Source organism: Adiantum capillus-veneris, chromosome 6 (genome assembly GCF_014529385.1).
Source record: "Adiantum capillus-veneris isolate H3 chromosome 6, ASM1452938v2, whole genome shotgun sequence".
Taxonomy (NCBI): domain Eukaryota; kingdom Viridiplantae; phylum Streptophyta; class Polypodiopsida; order Polypodiales; family Pteridaceae; genus Adiantum; species Adiantum capillus-veneris.
The window spans coordinates 10,258,525-10,280,462 of record NC_140936.1 but is presented as its reverse complement, the minus strand read 5'-3'; the positions used below and the strand labels follow the sequence as shown (position 1 = coordinate 10,280,462).

The 21,938-nt window shown below is 44.1% G+C and overlaps 2 protein-coding genes across 2 annotated transcripts; one reads left to right on the top strand and one right to left on the bottom strand.

Moving 5' to 3' along the window:
- The first annotated feature begins 1,447 nt into the window (after nucleotides 1–1,447).
- Nucleotides 1,448–21,026, top strand: LOC147455136 (Peptide chain release factor 2). The gene is made up of 7 exons (XM_086513965.1): nucleotides 1,448–1,846; nucleotides 2,159–2,371; nucleotides 2,481–2,582; nucleotides 2,857–2,994; nucleotides 3,101–3,402; nucleotides 20,426–20,579; nucleotides 20,654–21,026. Exons 1-7 carry the CDS (start codon nucleotides 1,505–1,507, stop codon nucleotides 20,774–20,776), a joined length of 1,374 nt encoding a protein of 457 aa, XP_086370091.1. The 5' UTR covers nucleotides 1,448–1,504; the 3' UTR covers nucleotides 20,777–21,026.
- On the bottom strand, nucleotides 14,336–18,679 carry LOC147455137 (uncharacterized). The gene is made up of 3 exons (XM_086513966.1): nucleotides 17,488–18,679; nucleotides 17,219–17,380; nucleotides 14,336–17,124 (listed from the first exon to the last, which is right to left on the bottom strand). Exons 2-3 carry the CDS (start codon nucleotides 17,297–17,299, stop codon nucleotides 16,756–16,758), a joined length of 450 nt encoding a protein of 149 aa, XP_086370092.1. The 5' UTR covers nucleotides 17,300–17,380; nucleotides 17,488–18,679; the 3' UTR covers nucleotides 14,336–16,755.
- Nucleotides 21,027–21,938: the final 912 nt, after the last annotated feature.

Here is a 21,938-nt window from a genome sequence, read left to right as displayed (position 1 = left end):
GGATATTTTCTTGTGGAGCACACTTATTGCAAGAGATGCCAATTGTTGCATGGCCAAAAAGCTATGGGGTTTTAGGAGATGCAAAGCATACTCTTTCAAAAATAAGTTAAGCTTGGCAACGAAAGGGAATAGAAAAGAGAGAGGAAGATCTTCAATTTATAGCCTAACTCATGTCCAATTCCTTTCTAAGATTCAATTGCAAAGATATGAAGAGTGACGGTAAAGTGAACCAAGCAAAGTGTGTGAACCAAACAAAGTGTGCAACAGTGAACCGACTAAAATTCAGGTTTGTTATTTCAATCCTTATTTGCATGCCTATGTAGTAAGAACTGGACTACAAGGTAGGGCACAACTTCTATTTTTTATAAATATTGGAGAGACACTATGCCAACTCTCCACCGTACTTCTACATGGCACTCACCTGTACACTATCTATTTTTTTTGACAATTTTACAAAAAATTGATAATGTGAAAAAGTAACTCATGTTTTTCTTTTAATTATAGCTCATTACAAATGGATTATAACTGTAGTTTCTAAAAAAGTAACTCATTTTTTTCTTTTAATTGTACCTCCTCAAAAATGGATTATTACAATCCCAAAATTGGGGTTGCAATAATTGTGTGAAGAATTAACTCATGTTTTTCTTTGAATTATAGTTCCTCAAAAATGGATTATAATCGTCGTTTCTCAAAAAGTAACTCGTGTTTTTCTTTTAATGTCACTTCCTCAAAAATGGATTATTATAACCCCAAAATTGGACAACTTGAGGCATTACCCTTTGTTTCATGGATATTTATGGCAAATAGTTATAACTCCAAATACAACATTTCCTTGTGTAAGGATGATAGTACTTCCTGAAGGCATACTCACATCTAAAGCGAACATTGTTCCAGCTTTCGTTCGTGTAGCAGCCAAGTTGCAACTAGCCTTAAAATCCTAGTCTATATGGAAACAAAATCTTGAATTTTTCTATACAAATAATGCAATTACTGTCTTGTAACTTGCAACACATGACATTGTGCTACACTTGCACAATTTGCAATTCATGCAAACCCACATCCTGGAATACATTATGTTTGAAATCGCAGCATGACCAACCTACCCACAAGAAGATTTAGAAACATTCTCATGTAGGAAAATGGAGTCTTTTTAAATGTTTTTCAGCATAACATCATGAGCTTTTGCTCGAGAGGCACCACATACCTAGCTAGTTACGATTGGGGGCAGGGGACCGCCGGCCCCCCCACCGGGCCGGCGGTCCCGTGCCCCCAATTGTACCTAGCTAGGTAAGCGGTGCCTCCCTCACAGAAGCTCATGATGTTGAGGTAAGTCACAATGTGGGACCAAAACTTCTTGTGACCGGTGGGCAACCTTGTGGGTTTACCAAGTTTCACCCCCGACCTTGGTCTCTGGTGCATATTCAAATACCAAGTTTCACCCCCGGGATTGCCTGCTCACTAATGACCAAATGGAAAATTTGAAAGATGCTCATGGAGTAGCAAAATGACTCTCTTTTGGATGCGTACGAGGGTACTGCGACGGAGCCTGTGGCGATTGGCACAAGCGCCTACAACCAGCGTTCCTTCCTGGCTTGCTGCTCCCTTCGGAAACGTCAGCTCAGCCAAGTCCCGCTTGGAACCGTGGGCGCCTCAGACACCCTGGACGCACAGGCTCCTTTACTGCACCTCTTGCTTGTCGGAGGATCCGTCCACATGGGAAGGAGCCAATGAAACAGACAACATTGCAGCCCGTGGTTGGCAAATCAATGAAGACAGTGAGAGTGATTGGCGTAGTCATGCCGCTTCAGCTGCCAGATCCCTGCAGCTAATAAAATGCAGAATGCGGGTAAGTCTCTTGTAGGGGGAAGCTGTGTTTACAGGCGTGCAAGCATGCGAGTGCATGCATGCACATGGAATTTGCAGGGGGTACAAACCTATAAGCTGTAGTTTAAATTACCATATTCTTCAGTCAAATGTAATGTCTGCATTTTGATGTCCACACGTCCAAGTACTTTAACATTTTTGGGAATCTGCTGGAAAAATGTGCTCCTCGAAATTATTTGAACGAACTATTTGCACATGTTTGCTAGAGGCCTTCATCAACTTCAACAGAGTTCATTGACATTTGCATGTTCCAATTCTTTATATGTGATTTCAGTGGAAGGAGATGCTTGTAAGAGTGAAGCAGCTTGATAAAATACTGGAGAATCCAGATTTGTGGCAAGATCCAAATTCTGCAGCAAAGCACAGCCGCGAGCGAGGAGCTGTAGCATCAAGGCTCAAATCTTTCAGGCAGTTAGAAGTTGATCTTGCTGAGCATGTTGGTCTTGCTGAGCTAGCCCATGAAGAAAATGATCACCAAGTTGAAGCTGTAAGGTCGCATAATGTTGGGTTTGCCTTTTTGCTGTGCTTTTGAGATCTTGGCATTCCACACATGGCTCTTTTAGCACTGCATGTAAAAGCAGTTTTGTTTTTTGCAGGAGGCCACAAAAGCGCTCGCAAAATTGAGGCAAATTGCAAAGGAGAGAGAAACAGCTGCACTTCTAAATGGGGATCAAGATGCGTGCTCATGCTTTCTGGAGGTAATCTGAAAAAGTCTAGATGATTATACGTCATTTTGGTGTGCATTATATTGCTATTTTTAAAGTGTATCTCATTGCCACCAGGAAAATTTCATGAAGCTGTTTCTATTTAGTTTTGAGGCTTTTTGTCAGCATCCTTACAAGATTTGACCATTATGCCACATGACCCTACTGCTCTTTTCATTGGCTCTGGAATATTTGCAAAGTTTTCTTACCAAGGGCTAAGGTTTTCCATTGTTGCTCACCCTTATATTAATGTTAGTGAGGGTTTCAGGTTCAAGCCGGTGCAGGTGGAACTGAGAGTATGGATTGGGCAGCAATGGTTCTCCGCATGTACAGGCTTTGGGCTTCAAATAGAGGTTTTGAAACCACCACAGTCGATGAGGTGCAAGGAGAGGATGCAGGCATCAAGGTGTTAAAATTTTCCTGTAAGAAGTCTTTAAAGCATCTGACTTGGTTTCTGTAGTTGATCATTTAACCCCATCTTGAGCTTTTCTCCATGTTGGAAATTATAATAGAGGGCAACATTGCGGTTAGACGGTGACTATGCTTATGGGTATGCGAAATGTGAAGCGGGGGTTCACCGACTTGTGCGCATTTCTCCCTTCGACAGCAATAAACGCCGTCATACCTCATTTGCTGCGGTTGCTGTCATTCCAATCCTTGATACAGGCTCACAATTTAATATAAATGAATCAGATCTAAGAATTGACACATTTTGCTCGGGTGGTCCGGGAGGTCAGCATGCGAACAAGACAGAAAGTGCTGTACGTATTGTCCACCTTCCAACTGGAATTACTGCTCAGTGTCAATCTGAAAGGTGAGATTACCTAATTTACTAGCTACCCTACAAGCTTGCTTTGTACAAGTTTTATGAAGTTCGACGACTTTCTCTTATTCCAAAAATGATTGATCGAAAGTCTTATCATATGCACAAGTAAAAAAAGGTACAGTTTGTATAATGCCACTTTGAACTAGCAAATGTTTGTATAATGCCATTTTGAATTACCTACATGGAGAAAATGTAAGTCTTAGCGCATGCACAAGAGCAGAAATGGCTCCAAAATGTTTGTAAAAGGGCACGTTTAATCGTATACATGGATCATATCTGATCTCTATGAGAGCACTTGTGATCTTGAATCTTCTAGCCGGTATAAACAGTTGTCAACTGTAGCATGTTGAAATAGCTGGCCAAGAGGTCTGGGTAAGGCTCTAAGTCTTGCTTAGTCATCTGGGGAGCATCTAGGGAATAATTTAGTAACTTGCATGTAATCTTACTAGACGTAAGTTGCTAATGCGGATGGTAAACAGTCTGCTTTGGTTGGAGAATTTCTAGTGTGATCACCAAATGACCTGGGGTTGACGTTGACGGGTCGTGGACAAAGGATAGCAGCTGATTTGGGGCAGCTTCACCCACACAAATGCTCTCTCTAGTAAAGTCTATTGTAGCTGCTTTTAGCACCCTACCTAGGGTAGATGCCTTTTGTAGTACACCATTATTGTAATTGGTTTGCTTTAGACAAGTTGCTTTTATCAACATTAGAAGTGAACATAGAGTTTAAGTTTTAAAACACAAGCACAATTGTGCAGAGTTGGTGAGTGCAGAGAGCCATTGTAACTTGATCGAAGCATCACTAAAGACAAAAATACCACCAAGGCGCCTATGCTAGGGGCCAATGCATCTCAAAGAGAAACTCTCCTTCGGTTTTGATGAGTGTCTGCCTTGAATAGTTGATGTACTTTCTCCTAGACATTGCCTTTTCAGTTTCAATGCTGAGTTCTTTTTTGACCAAGCCTCGACAGTGCATCGGCAATGTGATTTGCGTGTACGTCCTCTAGTACATTGGAGTATGGCATATTTTTCGGTTGCGACGGAGGTTGCACATTGCGAGGTTAGTGTGACTTAGATTGGCCTGATAACCCAGATTCTCGGCGCTCTACTACAGGGGTAGTTTTCACACTCAGCTCTACTACAGGGCCTGACAACCGACGATGGCGCTTTCATCCATAGAAATTGCTTATAGAGCAGCTTGTTTCTGATGCTTGTGAAGGGATGTGGGTTTGAAGATTAACTGGGGAGTTGTGTTGCCACAGTTCTTTTGTGCGTCAGCCAGAGTTGTATTCGACCATCAAGAACCCAGTGTTTCATGCTTGGTAAAATCATATAGAGGTCCACTACCACAATGTTCGTGAGCGGGTTTGTGTCCTACAACAAACATCTTCACAAAGGTTGTCCCTCGGTGGATCTTGTCCCTCAGTGGATCTTGTCATCGTACCTCCGGGCGTTTTCTCCAACAGTACCATTAGCATCTCTAGCGTTTTTGCATCAGATCAGCATGCATCATGGGATCAACCTACCACACCCCATCAACACCACCGTTTTCAGCATTAGCATTTTTGCATCAGCAATCAGCCCTAGTGTTTTTCAGCCCAAGTGTCACGTGCACATCCAACCCTATGTGTACATGAACAAGCTACTTCATGACATGGGTTCAGTTCAGTTCAGTTAGCCTAGCTTGGGAAGTGTTCTGGCACTTTCGTGAGTCTGTCGGCTTAGAGTAGATGCATATCCTCTGGTTGCACACAGCATGATCATCTGGTTACCATCAGAACCCATCAAGAGCATTTTTACAGTGCACAAACCTATTTTCCCTATTTTAGCCATTTTTCACTTATTATTATTAAGTGACTTTTGTTGGGAAACTTGGTAGGGCAATTTGACAAGCAAGTATATAAGAAAACCCAGCGCGAGCACTTTCTGGCCGAAGGGGCAGTAGGGACTAGACGTCCGACATAGCACCTTCTCAGCAAGACCCCTGGCAGTATACCTAGCGTTTTTAGCCAAGAACAAGCCCAACGTTTTCAGCATTGCAGATCAGCCAGCGTTTTGCATTTGCGGATCCACCTGGCTACAGCAAGACACAACAGATCCACTAGCGTTTTTCCAGCAGAACCTCAACACATCCTAGCATTTTTGCATTTGCTGACTAACCCCAGCGTTTGCAGATTCCTGGCGATAGAACCTTCAGTTGAACCCGCATTTTCAGTTTTTAGTGTATAGACATCGCAGAACGACTCCCAAACCTCGCAGATCTCACCTTCCCGCAACAGATCCTCGCCGCACGGTTAGATCAGCCGAAGTTTGCAGATTCAGCCCGGAAAATGCAGATTTCAGCATCTGCGTTTTCAGCGCGTCGTCGTCGCCAACATAGAGTTAGAATTCAGCAGATTAAGATTTGCAGATTTCAGCCCTTAGCGTTTTCAGATTTCAGCCCGTCTCGTTGTTGTCCTCATCGTTGTCGACATCGTCGGCAAGTCCATTGCATTGTAGAGATTTGTGCAATCAATAGTAGACCGCTCTCGCCATAGACACCCAAAGCGGAATGGATACTTTGCATGGAGGTGATGAGCATGGCAGTGGCGAAGAAGAATTTTCTCAACTAGGAGGTTTTTCTGACCCTCCCCCTTTCCCATCTACGCCAAGGATTGATCCAAATCCTATGGAGGCTTTGCTCAAGACATTGATGGGCATGATGTTACACCAAGAAGCGCAACGCGTTACCTTGGAGCGTGAGCGCCATGAAAGACATGAATCCATGGATTGGGCGCGCCAAGAAAGACCGACATCCTTGGATCGCGAGCGTGAACAAGCGCGCTTGGCGGCCAAGGAACGAAAAGAAAGAAAAGTAGAAAGAAAGGCAGCTATCGAGCGTGAGCGTGAGTAAGCGCGCTTGGTGGCCAAAGAAAGAAAGGAGACAGCTGAAGAGAGACGAGTGGCCTTGGAGTCCGAGCGTGAGGCGCAGAGAGACCAATGCATGCAAGAGTTGGTCAGACAGGTTCTCACCTCGAAACCCGAGCTGGCCAAAGAGGTTGGTGGTTCATCTAGCGGCGCAAGCTGAGATTCAGACTCCACAACCCCGTAACCAAGAAGATCACGTTCAGTAAGTATGATGGTAAGATGGATGCTATTGTTATTCATTCTTGGTTGCATCAATTTAATGCTTATTTTGCGACAACTAAGAAGACAGGGAATAGGAAGGTTCTTACGGCAGCCATCTACCTTGCCGGTGATGCCATTAATTGGTACCACGCATGGCAAGAGGCATAATTGGCCGCACACCTAGAGGCAACCGACGAAGACACGTCCCTTTCCTTCAATTGGGCCGGATTCCAAGACAAGCTAAAGGCGCGGTTTATGCCACCACAATACCTAACGCGGTTGAAAGAGGATTGGTGCAATCTCAAGCAAAATGGTTTGCCAGTTATGTCTTTTTCTAACCGTGTTTTGTAGCTCGGCACCCAATTACGCAAATCGGATGATGAGCGCAAGGAGGCTTTCATTTTCAGGTTGGATGACTATATTAGGTTTCATGTTGAAGTCCTCGACCTCGTAGATCTCAACAAGGCGGTAGCAATTGCTCTCGCACAGGAGATGAAGCACAACAAGGTAAAGCCTAAGGAGAACAAGACTTCGCAAAGTACCTCTCAGACTTCTCAAAGCCCTCAAAATGGTAAGAACAGTAAGAATGGTAACTCTTCTAACCAATCTTCCTCTAGTCTCTCAAAAAAGAACACTCAAAATGAATCTAAGGGTAAAGCTAACACAATTGCTAAACCTAAGCTCACTCCAGATGAAAAGGTAGAACAAGGAATTTTAGGAGGATACATGTAACATCACGTTGGAAGAACAAAGCATTTATTCTAAGGAGGGTCAATGTTATTATTGTCACGTCAAGGGTCACATAAAAAGAACATGTCCTAAGCTTGACTCTAATGAATCTAAAGACCCCAGAGAATCCACGTCCTTTGTCAATGCAATAAATGAGAACACGAGTGTGACCTAAGTTTCTCATGATCCTCCCATTGATGAGTCTCTCATTAAGTGTCACGGTCATGTGAAGGGTCAGCGTTTTGTCATATTGTTTGATCCAGGCAGTATTCATGATGTGATTAGTGACTCTCTTGTCTAAAGAGTCCGCTTGGAGGTTAGCAGGACATCTCCTTTAGAGGTGTCGGGCTTCTTGGTATGGACTCTCTCATCACGCAAGAGTGCCTTGATGTTTTGTTCACTGTTCAACAAGCGTCCTTCCGCAGAAAATTTGTAGTCTCTCCTCTTTCATGATGTGATATGCTTTTAGGCATTCAATGGTTTCGTCAGCATAACCCTCTCATTGATTGGGCAGCTAATACTTTCACTTTCAATGCCAAGAGTGACTCTCCCATTGTCATTCGTGGGGAGCAGGTTGTTCGTTCTTCATCTCTCGTTTCTAATATGTAGGCGAAGATTGAAAAGAATTAGGAGAAGGAGATTCTCTCAGTCTTTTCTTCTTCAAAGCAGGACACACATGATTTGCATGATAATGATAAGCATGATGATTTGCATGATCAAGATGTGATTATTCACGAGCATGATGATTTGCAGGATAAAGATGTGATTGTTCACAAGGATGATGGTTTAGTTGATACTTTGTCTAGTGAAGCTAACCTCATTGCAAATTCAATCAATCACGAAGAACCGATCTTGGCTCTCGAGTCGAGGTTCCAAGAACCCCCACAGGAAGTATTCTGTGTTCGAATGATTAGTCAGCACGCATTGTTGGGGTGTTTCATTCGTGGTGCTTTCCTGTATTTTTAGTCACCATCATTATGTGATCCCTTTTCACAGGCATACCATATTGCATGATGAACACGATTCACTCATGAATGAGCACGGATATATGCAGATTACTCATGGAAAGATGAAATGTGTGCACCCAAGGAATTCACATTCCATGTCTCTTTCTTGGCATGACATAGTATTCGAAAGAGCACAAGAGCATCGGCATTTCCATTGTGATTTGCCATAGTTGATAGATATAGATCAGAAAGACAAGTTTCGAGTCCATTGTTTGCATGTGTTTGATGAACGGTTTGACATTCCGTCTATATGTTCATCTACATTGCATGCACACTCTTTAAAGAAGACTAGAATTTTTCCAAACACTTTACATGGAATGTGTATGTTCATTTTTGTGTTGGAAGTGGTTTCAGGAATTTTCATCCTCGGAGATTCTTGAAGACGGTAGAGGCATGACTATAGACGAAGTTGAAGCATTGAATGTTAGGTGTAACGGAATGAATGTTTGCGCTTTGCTCAAGATGAGTGCTCCGAACTGTGCTCAAGGTTCCTTTTGTTCTTATGGAAGGTAGAGCCTTCCGTTCTTAATGAGAGATGCTATGATCACAAACAAAGTGAATGGACACTGTGCGTGCAAGTGTATGAGACTGAGAGATAGAGAGAAGAGAGATACGACACCAAAGACGTTGTAAAACCCTCCTCCGAAGGCCCCACTCTTGTCGGCGAGAGTGGTCTACTTATGATTGCACAAAGTGGTACAATGACGATGCATGGGAACTGATGAAACTTGGGACTATGCCGGTGAAGACGACGTGAATGGTGACGATGACTTAAGGGCTGAAATCTGCGGTCTTCTATCTGCTGAAATCTGTTGAACTTGGGTCTGTTTTGGGCGGCTGGAAAATGCAGGTTTGGCTGCGTTTTTGAGGGCTGAAAATGATGATACTCTGCAAATCTCTAGGGCTGAATCTGTTGCTGACTTGAATGCTGAAAACGCTGCTGCAATTTCTCCGCTAAAGGCTGAAAATGAAAAACGCTGGCAGCTACTATAGCGTTAGTGAAAATGCTTGACCTGTGGGGAATGATGGCGAGGAAGCAAAGCTGAAACTCCAGGCTAGGGGGACTGTGGCGATACCAAAACGCTAGGCTTGATATTGGCGAGGACGGCAAAGCTGAAAATGCCAAGTTCTTGGGGGTGCTGAGGGGTTCTTGTTGAGAGAGGGAGTACCTGTTGCCTGAGGGCCTGTTGTGCTCCTTGCTCATCTGCCAAAGAATGCTAGCTTTGGTTGCTTATATATTTTCTTAGCAAAATTGCCCTACCTACTTTTGTTGGGAAGTCACTTAAATTAATAAGTGAAAAATGTCAAAAATAGGGAAAATAGGCTAAAATCATTGGAAAAAACCCCTAATTGATTCTGATGGAAATGCTTATGATCATGCTGTGTGCAACCAGAGGATATGCATCTACACTAAGTGATTGGGCATGCACGGTCTACGAATAGACTCACAAAATTGCCAGATCACTTCTAAATCTAGACTGACTGGACTGACTGAACCCTTTGTCGTACTGTAGCTTGTCCACGGACACATAGGGTTGGATGTGTCACGTGACATTGAAGGAGCCACAGATGACTTTGTGTTGCTTTCGGCGCGGCCCTAAGAAGCAAGCGTTGCAGACCTTTATGAAGTTCAAGTATCGCATGACCCACGCATCAGAGTGGGCCCGTGAAGAGTCCTTTCCGGGATTCCAGACGTTGTTGGCGATCTCCCTCGACGCCATATAGTTCAGTACCAGTACCTCACTTTGAAAAGGAGGGGTCATGTGCACATTTAACCCTATGTGTACGTGGCAAGCTACTTCATGACATGGGTTCATTTCAGTTCAGTTAGCCTAGCTTAGGAAGTGTTCTGGCACTTTTGTGAGTTTGTTCGCAGACCGTGCATGTCTAGGCACTTAGAGTAGATGCATATCCTCTAGTTGCACACAACATGATCATCAGATTACCATCAGAATTCATCAGGAGCATTTTTACAATGCACATATCTATTTTTTCTATTTTAGCCATTTTTCACTTATTATTATTAAGTGACTTTTGCTGGAAAACTGGGTAGGGCAATTTGACAAGCAAGTATATAAGAAAACCCAGCGCTAGCACTTTCTGGCAAAAGAGGCAGCAGGGACCAGACGTCCGACACATCACCTTCTTAGCAAGACCCCCGGCAGCAGACCTAGCGTTTTCAGCCAAGAACAAGTCCAACGTTTTCAGCATTGCAGATCAGTCAGCGTTTTGCATTTGCAGATTCACCTGGCTACAGCAGGGCACATTATATCCACTAGCGTTTTTCCAGCAGAACCTCAGCACAGCCTAGCGTTTTTGCATTTGCTAACTAACCCCAGCGTTTGCAGATTCCCGGTGACAGAACCTTCAGTTGAACCAGCGTTTTCAGTTTTTAGCGTATAGACATTGCAAAACAAGTCTCAAACCTCGTAGATCTCACCTTCTCGTAGCAGATCCTTGCCGCAAGGTTAGATCTGCCGAAGTTTGCAGATTCAGCCCGGAAAATGTAGATTTCAGCATCTGCGTTTTCAGCGCGTCGTCGTTGCATCGTCATCGCCGTTGTCACCAACATAGAGTCAGAATTCAGCAGATAAAAGATCTGGAGTTTTCAGCCCTCCTTACACCAAGTACCAGATTAGCATAGTGCCAACAGTTTTCAGCCTTATCCCTCAGATATACCAGCGTTTTCAGTTTTCAGCCCATTTCCATTCCCTTTATCAGCACATCGGCATCAGCCATAGCCTCATTGCAGGTTGCAGATCCCACAAGCTTCGCTAGTGTTTTTGCATTTCAGCCCTCAACCTCTCAGAATCCAACACCTATAGCAAGAGCCATCAACACCTAGCATCTAAGACCATTGTATCAACATTTGTGCAATCTAAAGCAAATGCCTCTCTAGCAATAGAGAGGGGGACCCCTTGGAGGGGGATTTGAGATCCCCATCTGGTGTAAGTCTCCTTTCTCTCTCTCTATCACTCACATAACCTTCACTCACATAACCTTCACTCACAGTACCATTCTCTCTTCTCTCTCTAGTCTTTGCACATCTCTCATGAAGTAAAAGGAACTCTCTCATTCAGTGAAAGGAACCTTGAGCACGTCCTTAGCACTCATCCTGAGCATTCACCATCAATCACTTCCGTTGCACATTACATGTTTTAGCATCAGGTGTTGAGAGGGGGTGTTAAGAGTGTCGTCCTTGGTTGCTTGTGGCATTTTTGTATGGCTAGTGGTTTTCCAAGCTAGCCACCCATTGCATGTAGAATGCATGGCTGGACACTTTTAGTTTGGTCTAGCCAGTCATTTTGGGTCAAGATTTGTGGCCTCCCATTGCTACCTATTTTCATGTAGTTTTTAAGGTTTTTCCCAACTTCTGTGATTCTTTTACCTTTGCCTACTTGACTATATACGTGCATGGGGTGGATAGTCATTGATCATGGTTTTGAGTTGCAAAGTTTGTTTTCTCTCTCTCTCTCTCTCTCTCTCTCTCCCTCAATGTTCGTATCGACGGGCTCCCAAGTGACTGGAAAGGGGAGGGAGATCACAAGTTTCACGAGTGCTTTGCCCGTGTCCAAGCAGTAACCCCCTTCGTACAATGGGATCCAGCAACAATCACCTTTCTTACACATGAGCATCGCACCAATCACGCAATCCTCACCTTCAAGACCAAGGCGGATCGAATGGAACTCCTTGAGCAATCAAGGCTTCTCAGGGATACTAAAATTTGGTTTGCAGAAGATCTCACATCCGCCCAACTCAAACAAAAAAAGGCAGAACTCCAAAAGATGCGAGAAGCACGCACAACAGTAAAATGGGCAGTCTATCGAGGAGGTAAACCCATCATCCAGGAGTTTCGAACTCCCAAGCAGGCTCCCTCCTCACCTTCCCCTTCTTAGCTTTGTTTATTTTAACTTTCCTTTTGACACCCCTTTGGACCCTCAGTCCTTAACTGAGATGTATCTCACGATCCTCCTGTTTAGAAGAACTCCTTTGTAATGTTTTGATCTCGGTCCCATGGGTCATAACTGACCTCCGCGGACGATAATTCAATCTATCTATCTCTCTCTCTCAAATTGCTGACGTGTCAAGCCACTAAAGGACGGAGCCATCGTGCAGATCTCGGCCAAGTGGCTTAAACCCTAGAAGAAACAGAAGTAGCAGAAGAAGTTTTACCAACTTGCAAAGTCTTGCTGAGTGGCCTATTTTTAAAGACGAGTTCCCACCAACTTGCAGGACCCCGCTCGATGGTGGGCCAAGTCACTAGAAGTAAAGCTCACACACACACACACACACACACACGTGTAAGAAGAAGATGACGTGGCAGTTGTACGGACATCTGCATTTTGCGTTGGCAGTGCCACGTGACAGACAATACGGATTTCTGCGTTTTACGTTGATGACGTGGCAATTGTACGAATTTCCATGATTAGTGCTAGGTTGCTTTTGGGAAGCCTGATGCTTTTAGAATTTGAAGCTTTTCATGTAACTAGTTGCTTTTGATAGGCCAAGGGTCTTTAAATACGTGCTATGGGCTCACTCTCTAACACGCTTCTGGGTAAAGGTACATGGATGGAGTACCGGCATTGTACTGAGTTCAAGCAATATAAAGAAATACCGAAAAGGTGCCAACGTTTGGGGCCAATGCTCCTTTGGGGTGGAATTCCGCCACTCCCCGTCTCGTGTGTCGTGCACTCTTCAGTTGAGTTGTTATTTGAAGTGCTTAAAGTTGTCCAGTCTGTTCTTTTCCGTTGGCACGTGGTGCTCGTCCCCTTGACAGTGGTATCAGAATTCCAGGCTTGTGCTTTTCTGAAAGCATACTGGTCCTACCAAAGAGCGGACAGAGAAGATGGTGCTTCTAAGTTTCACAGGGAAATTTATCAAATAAACTGCATGCCTTGGCCCTAGTCACTCCCACCCTTACTTCATCGCGCATTGAGCGCGCTCCCATCTTCATCGCTTTGCTTATAGGGCATAAGCCATAAGGAATTCAAGATCACTTGCACGAGAAGGATCAAAATTTTTCAAGCCACTATTTTTCTCAGAGGCAGTGCCATGAAGTGTTGGATGTCTATAGCTATCAAAGCCGCACACTTCAAGGACTTGGCAAGCTTTTAAGAAAATTTTTGGCCAAAATTACATGTTTTCTAACATCTTCCTTTGGAGTGCAACTTCTGGCAGAGTGGGGTGTCCTAAAATGCTTGCCATGGAAACCCTAGCAGATTGCGACTTGAAATTTTTGGACATCTTGCAATAGGTGTCTCTTCACGAGCTGATTACCTTGGAGGCTCAGTGTGATTGCTATACCATTGGACTATCATCACCGCTAGAGGGACACTGTTTGTCGAGGCCTGTTTCAACTATTCAAGAGTATATGCAGCATGATGCATTCGGCTATAAATTTTTGTAACAAACCTAACCTTAATTTTTGGTGCAGGTTTTAGGATGGAAAGCTAGTTGTCTTTTCGAGCTCGACTGATGTCGAGATGGCTTTTCAAGTTTGAACTTTAATTGAGAACTTGTTTGGAATTTGTTTGAAATGGATGGTATCTGTTTCAAACTTGTCTTGTCACGTGACACATCCAACCCTATGTGTCCGTGTCACGTGACACATCAAACCCTATGTGTCCGTGGACAAGCTACAGCATGACCAGGGTTCAGTTCAGCCAGTCAAGTCTAGAATAGGAAGTGATTTGGCACTTTTGTGAGTCGCAGACCGTGCATGTCCAGACACTTAGTGTTAGGTGCAGGAGAATGAATGTTTGAACTTTGCTCAAGATGAGTGCTCCGAACTGTGCTCAAGGGTTCCTTTTTGTTCTTATGGAAGGGAGAGCCTTCCGTTCTTAATGAGAGAGTGCAATGATCACAAGCAAGTGAATGGACACTGTGCGTGCAAGTGTATGAGACTGAGAGATAGAGAGAGAAGAGAGATACGACACAAGAGACGTTGTAAAACCCTCCTCCGAAGGCCCCACTCTCGTTGGCGAGAGTGGTCTACTATTGATTGCACAAATCTCTACAATGCTTGGACTTGCTGACGATATCGACGACGATGAGGACGACGACGAGACGGGCTGAAATCTGAGAATGCTAAGGGCTGAAATCTGCAAATCTTTATCTGCTGAATTCTGACTCTATGTCGGTGATGATGTCGACGACGACGCGCTGAAAACGCAGATGCTGAAATCTGCGTTTTCCGGGCTGAAACTGTCATGCTTGCGGAAACTGACCGTGCGGCGAGGAATTGCTGCGGGAAGGTGAGATCTGCGAGGTTCTGGATTTGATCTGCGGTGTCTTAGGGCTGAAAACTGAAAACGCTGATGCTTCTTGGTGTTCCGTCGCGGTGAATCTGCAAAACGCTGGGGCTGATCTGCAAATAAAAAACGTTAGGGCTGAAAACGCTGATGCTTCTTGGTGTTCCGTCGCGGTGAATCTGCAAAACGCTGGGGCTGATCTGCAAATAAAAAACGTTAGGGCTGAAAATCTGTTGCTGTCGCCGGTTGTTCTGCAAATGCAAAACGCTAGGCTGATCTGCTGTGTCTTGACGGCGCCGGGGCTGATCTGCTGTGCACAAATCGCCAAGGCTAATGTGATGCAAAAACGCTAGGTCTTCTGTGGAGAAAACGCCAGAGTAGTCGCGGGGGTTGGTCTTGCTGAGAAGTTGCCTGTTGAGCAAGGTGCTCTTGCTTCCTCTTCTGCCAATTAGTGCTAGTCTAGGTTTGCTTATATACAAACTTACTCAATTTGCCCTACCTACTTTCCAACAAAAGTCACTTAAAAATAATAAGTGAAAAATGTCAAAAATAGGTAAAATGCACTGGAAAATTCCCCTGAAGGATTCTGATGGGAATGCTTATGATCATGCTGTGTGCAACCAGAGGATATGCATCTACACTAAGTGTCTGGACATGCACGGTCTGCGAACAGACTCACTCCTAAATCTAGACTGACGGGACTGACTGAACCCTTGTCGTGCTGTAGCTTGTCCTTGGACACATAGGGGTTGGATGTGTCACGTGACATCCCCTCCTTTTTAAAGTGAGGTACTGGTACCGAACTGTATGGCGTCGAGGGAGATCGCCAACGACATCCGGAATCCTCGAAAGGACTCTTCGCCGGCCCACCCTGAGGTGTGGGTCGTGCGATACTTGAACTTCATAAAGGTCTGCAACGCTTGCTTCTTTGCGCCGCGCCGAAAGCGACACAAAGTCTTCTGTAGCTCCTTCAATGCTTCAACTTTGTCTAGAGTCATGCGTCTACCTTCTTCAAGAATCTCCGAGGCTGAAAATTCCTGAGACCACTTCCAACACAAAAACATGAACATACCTATTCCATGTAAAGTGACTGAAAAAATCTTGTTTTCTCAAAAGACTGTGCATGCAATGTAGATGAACAAATACAAGGATTGACAACCCATCCATCCAAGACATGCAAACAATGAGATCGAATCTTTTCTTGCTGATCTAAATCAATCAACTGTGGCAATTCACAAAAGAAATCCCCATGCTTGTGCTCATACTTTCATGTGCTCTTTCTACAACTGTGTCTTGCCAAGGAAGAGACATGGAATGTGACTTCCCTGAATGCATACTTTTCAGCTTTTCATGAACAATCCGTATACACCCGTGCTCATTCATGAGTGAAACGTGCTCAACGTACAATATGTCATGCCTATGAAAACGGATCACATAAAGACGTTGACTAAAATACAGGAAACGATCACGAATGAAACACTTTTACAATGCGTGCTGACTAATCATGCGAACCCATAGTACTTCCTGTGGGGGTTCCTTGGACCTAGGCTCGAGAGCCAAGATCGGTTCTTCCTGAGGGGGTTCTTTGGACCTCGCCTCGAGAGCCAAGATCGGTGCTTCGTGATTGATCGAATCTGCAATGAGGTTAGCTTCACTAGAAAAAGCATCAACTAATCCATCATCCTTGTGAACAATCACATTGTGATCATACAAATCATCATGCTCGTGAGAAATCACATCATCTCAAGGTGGAAAGGTACGTAAGGTACGGTACGTATTCGGTACGTCGTGTACGTAGTATTGAATGGATTGACTTGTTAGGTACGTAAAATGCGTATGGTTTTTTTTTTGAAAGCCAAAAACCTACAATATAGTCTGTACTTGATAGTACATTCATAAGCATAACAAACTACAAAGAGCTTCATAGTGATCTTGATTTAGTATTTACACACTGCATGATTACACACTACACAACAGACGAGACCCGAAAAGTTTAAAGTATTGGCATGACATACTTCATAAATGGTAAACCATAATCTCATCAAACAAAAGGTACATCCAATGATAATTCGTCCACAATAAACAAAGGTGGAACAAAGCACGATGCCTGACTCAATAAAAAAGGAAACTAGGAAGCATGCTAAGATGCTAGCAGCCGCAAAGTACATACTACATACTACATGGAAATCAAGATACTCAAACATCCCTATCGGACTCTGAAGATGAGGAGGCCATGTCTCCTTCTGTCAAGACATTGCCCTCCTCATCAAACTCTGGCTCAACAATGGTGGGATCTCCTGAAGCACCAGCAACTCAAATGGGTCATCCGCCTCCTCAATCAGAATGAGACGCACTGTCTCATTCGCTCGACCACGACTACTGCGCACAGGCAGCTTGCCTCTGCGAATGCTCTCCCATTGTGCTCTCTCTGGATCTGCAACCACCTGGCGAAGAGGGATGGCGAGGGCTCGTGCTCGTGATCTAGTGACCCGCCGATCCACGCTCTCAAGCTCTCTATGAAGCTCTTGAAGAATCTCGTCCTGCTCATCTCTAATCCGACAATCTATCTCCTGTGCAATAGGATCTGGAACCATCTTCACTTGAGTCAGATCTACCTGCTCAAAAGTTTAAGTAGCCAAGTATTAATTTTTAACATCGAGACTCTCATATCCAAGACTCATGTAGCAATGATCTATTATTAAGACTTACCTGCTTGGGTGACCCCAAAGCATGAAAGCTACGCACGAGCTTCATGTTCGCTCGACAATAGACCAACTTCTCCAAATGCATAGTGCTAAAGCGGTTTCGAATCTTTGTGTGTATCAAAGAGGAGGTGCTCGAATTGCGCTCACAAGCACCAACTGAGCAATCCTATAGACATATGTCATATGACATATACACAAAATAAAGGAATAAATGAGAACCACGAAACACCAGCGTAGTAAACACTGCTTGGTTTATGCGAGAAATTAGAATACCTGTGAGAGAATACGTAGTGCAAGTTGCACAAATTTGGAAGCCCGGCTCTGCCATAGTTTTGCCACCAAGTGATGGGAAGCTTGGTAGCTTCCTGCCTCAAAGACACACTCCTCAAGAAAGACGGTCTCAGATTGTTCATGTAGCTGCTCATCTCGTTGTCAAGGTCGAGTTGCTCATCCTCAGTGAACATCCTGTCTAGATACTCCGATTGCAAGTTGAGCAAACCGCTCTCTGCAAAAAGCTTTGGAGTCTTGTAGAGAGGATGGAGTATAGCAGCCATCCCATGAATAGGACGACTCATATACGTCTATCTACTCTCCACAATAGCGAGGATGTCATCCCGCCTGCAATTCACAAGACTTCACAGTCAACACTTAAAACAAATACAACATCCAACTTTCCAAGGATCAAGAATTGACTAAGGACTTACCGCTTTGATGTCACGAAGGTACATGTAGCTATGTGCTGCCTCATGTAAGGTGCAGCGGAATGAATGTTGTATTTTCTCAAGATTAGTGATCTTTATTGCTCAATGTTCCTTTTAGTTCTTAGGGAAAGAGAGAGCTTTCCGTCTTGTAGAATGCTGTGGTCACGAACAAAGTGAGTGGATATTGTGCGTGCAAGTGAATGAGACTGAGAGAAGGAGAGAGAAGAGATACGACACCGAGAGGTTGTAAAACCCTCCTCCGAAGGCCCCACTCTCGTCGGCGAGAGTGGTCTACTTTGATTGCACAAAGGTGTACAATGCGTATGCAATGGACTGATGCAAGTTGGACTATGCCGATGACGACGACGGTGAAGACGACGACAACTTGATGGCTGAAATCTGAGATCTTCTAACTGCTGAATTTTGGGACTGTTCGGTGGCTGAAAATGACTATTTTGGCTGCGTTTTTATGGCTGAAAATGGGGGGAACATCTGCAACCGTCTAGGGGTGGTTCTGCTACTGTGTCATAAGCTGAAAAGTGCAAGAATCCAAATGCTGAATTCAGTGTTTTTGCTACTGCTGAGCTGGCGTTTTTGACAAGGCTGAAAAAACGCTGAATCTGCAAGTGATGCTGGCGATGTTGGATCTGCTGCAGTTCCCTAGCCTTAGTAAAAATGCTATGGCTGGGCTGATTCTGTGGGGGGAAAAACGCCAAGCAAGAGGTTGTATGGCGATGGCTTGCTATGGAAAACGCCAAGGGAAGTGGGAGGATGGCGATGGTATGATGCTGGGGGGTGGGGGGGGGGGGGGGGGGGTGGTGGGTACTGTTGAGAAGTTGCCTGTGTTGAGCGGGAAGCTCCTGCTGCCTCTTTTGCCAGAAAGTGCTAACTTGGGTTTGCTTATATATTAACTTAGCAAAATTGCCCTACCTACTTTTGTTGGAAAGTCACTTAAAAATAATAAGTGAAAATACCAATAAATAGGAAAATAGGCTAAATGCACTGGAAAATTTCCCTAACTGATGCTAATGGATTCTGATGGGAATTCCGATGATCATGCTGTGCGCAACCGGAGTATATGCATCTATGCTAAGTGACTGGGCATGCACGGTCTACGAATAGACTCACAAAAGTGCCAGATCACTACTAATCTAAACTTGACTTGACTTGACTGAACTCTGCTGTGGTGTAGCTTGTCCACGGACACATAGGGTTGGGATGTGTCACATGACATCCCCTCCTTTTCAAAGTGAGGTAGTGGTACCGAACTGTATGGCGTCGAGGGAGATCGCCAACAACATCCGGAATTCTGGAAGGGACTCTTCGCCGGCCCACTCTGATGTGTGGGTCGTGCGATACTTGAACTTCATAAAGGTCTGCAACACTTGCTTCTTTGGGCCGCGCCGAAAGCGACACAAAGTCTTTTGTGGCTCCTTTGATGCTTCAACTTTGTCGAGAGTATGCTTCCTTTGTCTTCAAGAATCTCCATGGCTGAAAATTCCTGAAACCATCTCCAACACAAAACCATTTCCATGTAAAGTGAAGGAAAAAAATCTTGTCTTCTCTAAAGACTGTGTATGCAATGTAGATGAACATAGAGACGGAGTGACAACCTGTTCATCAAACACACGCAAACAATGCGCTCGAAGCTTTTTTGTTTGATCAAAATCAATCAACTGTGGCAAATCACAATGGAAATGCCTATGCTTGGTGCTCATACAATCATGTGCTCGTTTCGGAAAGGTTCCTTGGACCTAGGCTCAAGAGCCAAGATCGGTTCTTCCTCTCTATGTAACTTAGAGATAGAGACAGAGACAGAGCTGCACTACACATGTCACTGCCCGGCATACTATGAGATACGCGGCTACTTCCACTGTCTATTTAGAGAAGGGTTCGGACCTTTTTCTAGGGTCATAAGATACAAGGATCAGAGGTGTCTTGGATTGTTCCTGCTAGAGCTGCACAGACTTAGGGAGAGCTTGCTGAGAACATCAGGGGAAAGACAGTCTCAGAGACAAATCACAGATTTCTTTACACCAGATAGAGGAGAGCTAACGGAGCAGTCATTACACCAAATCTCAGAGCCTACTCATACTAGAGGTACACTGCTTGACCGAGCCACTGAACTTGGCAGATCTAGACGTCCACGACCTTGGGGGGTCTCCTACTACCGATGAAGGCTGCAAAAGAAGATACAGATCACTCTAGCTCGACATGCAAGACACCCAACCAAAGTTGTGACCATGGAGGAGGTCGATGAGATCCGACAACGACCGATGAGAGATTTCATCCGAACCCACAAACCCCCCCCCCCCGGGCCATTTCCTTTCTCCTTAGTGTTTTAGTGTAACTTTGTAATTTTCGTACTCAGACATGGTATCAGATTCACCAATTGTAACTTTTTGGTCTCATAGGTCATTTTGGCCTTTTTGAAGACGTTAATATAACATTTCAGTTCATTTCATCTCTCTCTCTCTCTCTCTCTCTCTCTAAGATTAGTTCAAATGCAGATCTCAGCACAGAAATAAACAGACTGCTATGGCTGTTCTTCAAGCTCGGCTTCAGCAGCGAGAGATGGCTCTACAAGCGAAAGCTAATGCTCACCATACAGCATCCCTTGGGGAAATATCATGGGGAAACCAGATTCGGTCCTACGTTCTTCAGGTATATACTTTACATGCTTCGCATTTTCAGAGAGTATCTGTCGATTTTCTCACAGTACATTCTTGTTCTTGCAGCCTTACAGAATGGTCAAGGATCTGCGTACTCATTATGAAGTTTCGGATCCTGATGCCGTACTGGACGGTGATTTGGATGGATTCATTTTTAGCCTTCTTGCAAAATCAACTTCGGAAAGTTAGAGCCTTATTTGTTTTTCCATGTGGATCCTATTATCTTGTAAAACCCCAATTTATTGAATTGACATTTGGGGAATATAAAGTTGAGTAGCACAGAAAAGTTGTTTGTGGATTACAAACCTAAAGAAAGGTATACATGGTCTGTAAGTATTACAAGCTGAGACAAAAGATCATTGTTGGCACTGCCTTTTGGAAGAAGGGAGTGTTGATGTAGAGGTTTTTTGAACCCGTGTAAAATGGGCATGCTTTTCTATCCGTGAGCTAAGGAGTTGCTAAGGTTTTACAGAGTATGGGCTATAGTGCTGTAGCCCATACTTGAAAGATCTTTGAGAGGATGGGTGAGGAGACGTGCAACCTTTTTAGCAAATGAGAAACGGCATATAATGACTGGACAAACTAAATATACAAATAGGTTTCTTCTGAAGCCCTCTTCAGGGCATTGATGTTTTTTTCCAAAGGGTACATGAGTTCCAATTGAAACATCCTGTTTGTCGTAGGAAAATCAGAGTCTTTTTGCATCAGTGTAATCACAGCCTGTGTATGAAAGTCGCAGGCTAAGATAGGCTTTGTGATGAGAACTGTTCAATTTTCTGGTAGAGCAACTTCATAGTTTACCTTGTAGAATTTGCATGTGGAGTTCAAGGTGATGTATGGAAGTTTAGGCATCCGGTCTCAAATTTTGCTGGTGGCACTACCTGCTTGTGGAAATTAATGTAAGGAGTTGTACTGATTTGGGACCAAATTTGTCCACCGATGACCATTATTGCTGTAAGCCATCTTCTCATAGGTATGATATTTACATCGAGCGGACATGTTGGTTGGTCGTGCCTTAAGTCATGTCATAGCTCTTAAGAGTCGAATGAAAGTCGCACGCGAGGTCTCAAAATCTTAGCAAAATCCAGATAGTGTATGTAGACCACTGGATCACATAAATATCCTAGGAAAGAGCTAACTTATCTTTCATTTGTGCACTAAGAAATGCACCCTTTGTTGTGTGCGTTGAGCTTCTTCATCTTCTCCAATTTAGAAGAAGGGAGAGGAGTCATGTCATGAGTAATCAGTATCCCTCCACTTTTTTTTACAAATCATTCTAGAAAAACTGTGTGTGTGGTCCTAGTGGATTTTCTGCTTATGCAGCTTATACCTTGTTTAGGATGTATCCTAT

Excerpts from the sequence above, each read along its gene's own strand:
- LOC147455137 (XM_086513966.1), bottom strand. The coding sequence starts at position 17,299 with ATGCATTTGGAGAAGTTGGTCTATTGTCGAGCGAACATGAAGCTCGTG. Across the intron at positions 17,125-17,218 it reads CTTTGGGGTCACCCAAGCAG|GTAGATCTGACTCAAGTGAA; the intron begins GTAAGTCTTAAT and ends ACTTTTGAGCAG.
- LOC147455136 (XM_086513965.1), top strand. The coding sequence starts at position 1,505 with ATGACTCTCTTTTGGATGCGTACGAGGGTACTGCGACGGAGCCTGTGG. Across the intron at positions 1,847-2,158 it reads TAATAAAATGCAGAATGCGG|TGGAAGGAGATGCTTGTAAG; the intron begins GTAAGTCTCTTG and ends ATGTGATTTCAG. Across the intron at positions 2,372-2,480 it reads ATGATCACCAAGTTGAAGCT|GAGGCCACAAAAGCGCTCGC; the intron begins GTAAGGTCGCAT and ends TGTTTTTTGCAG.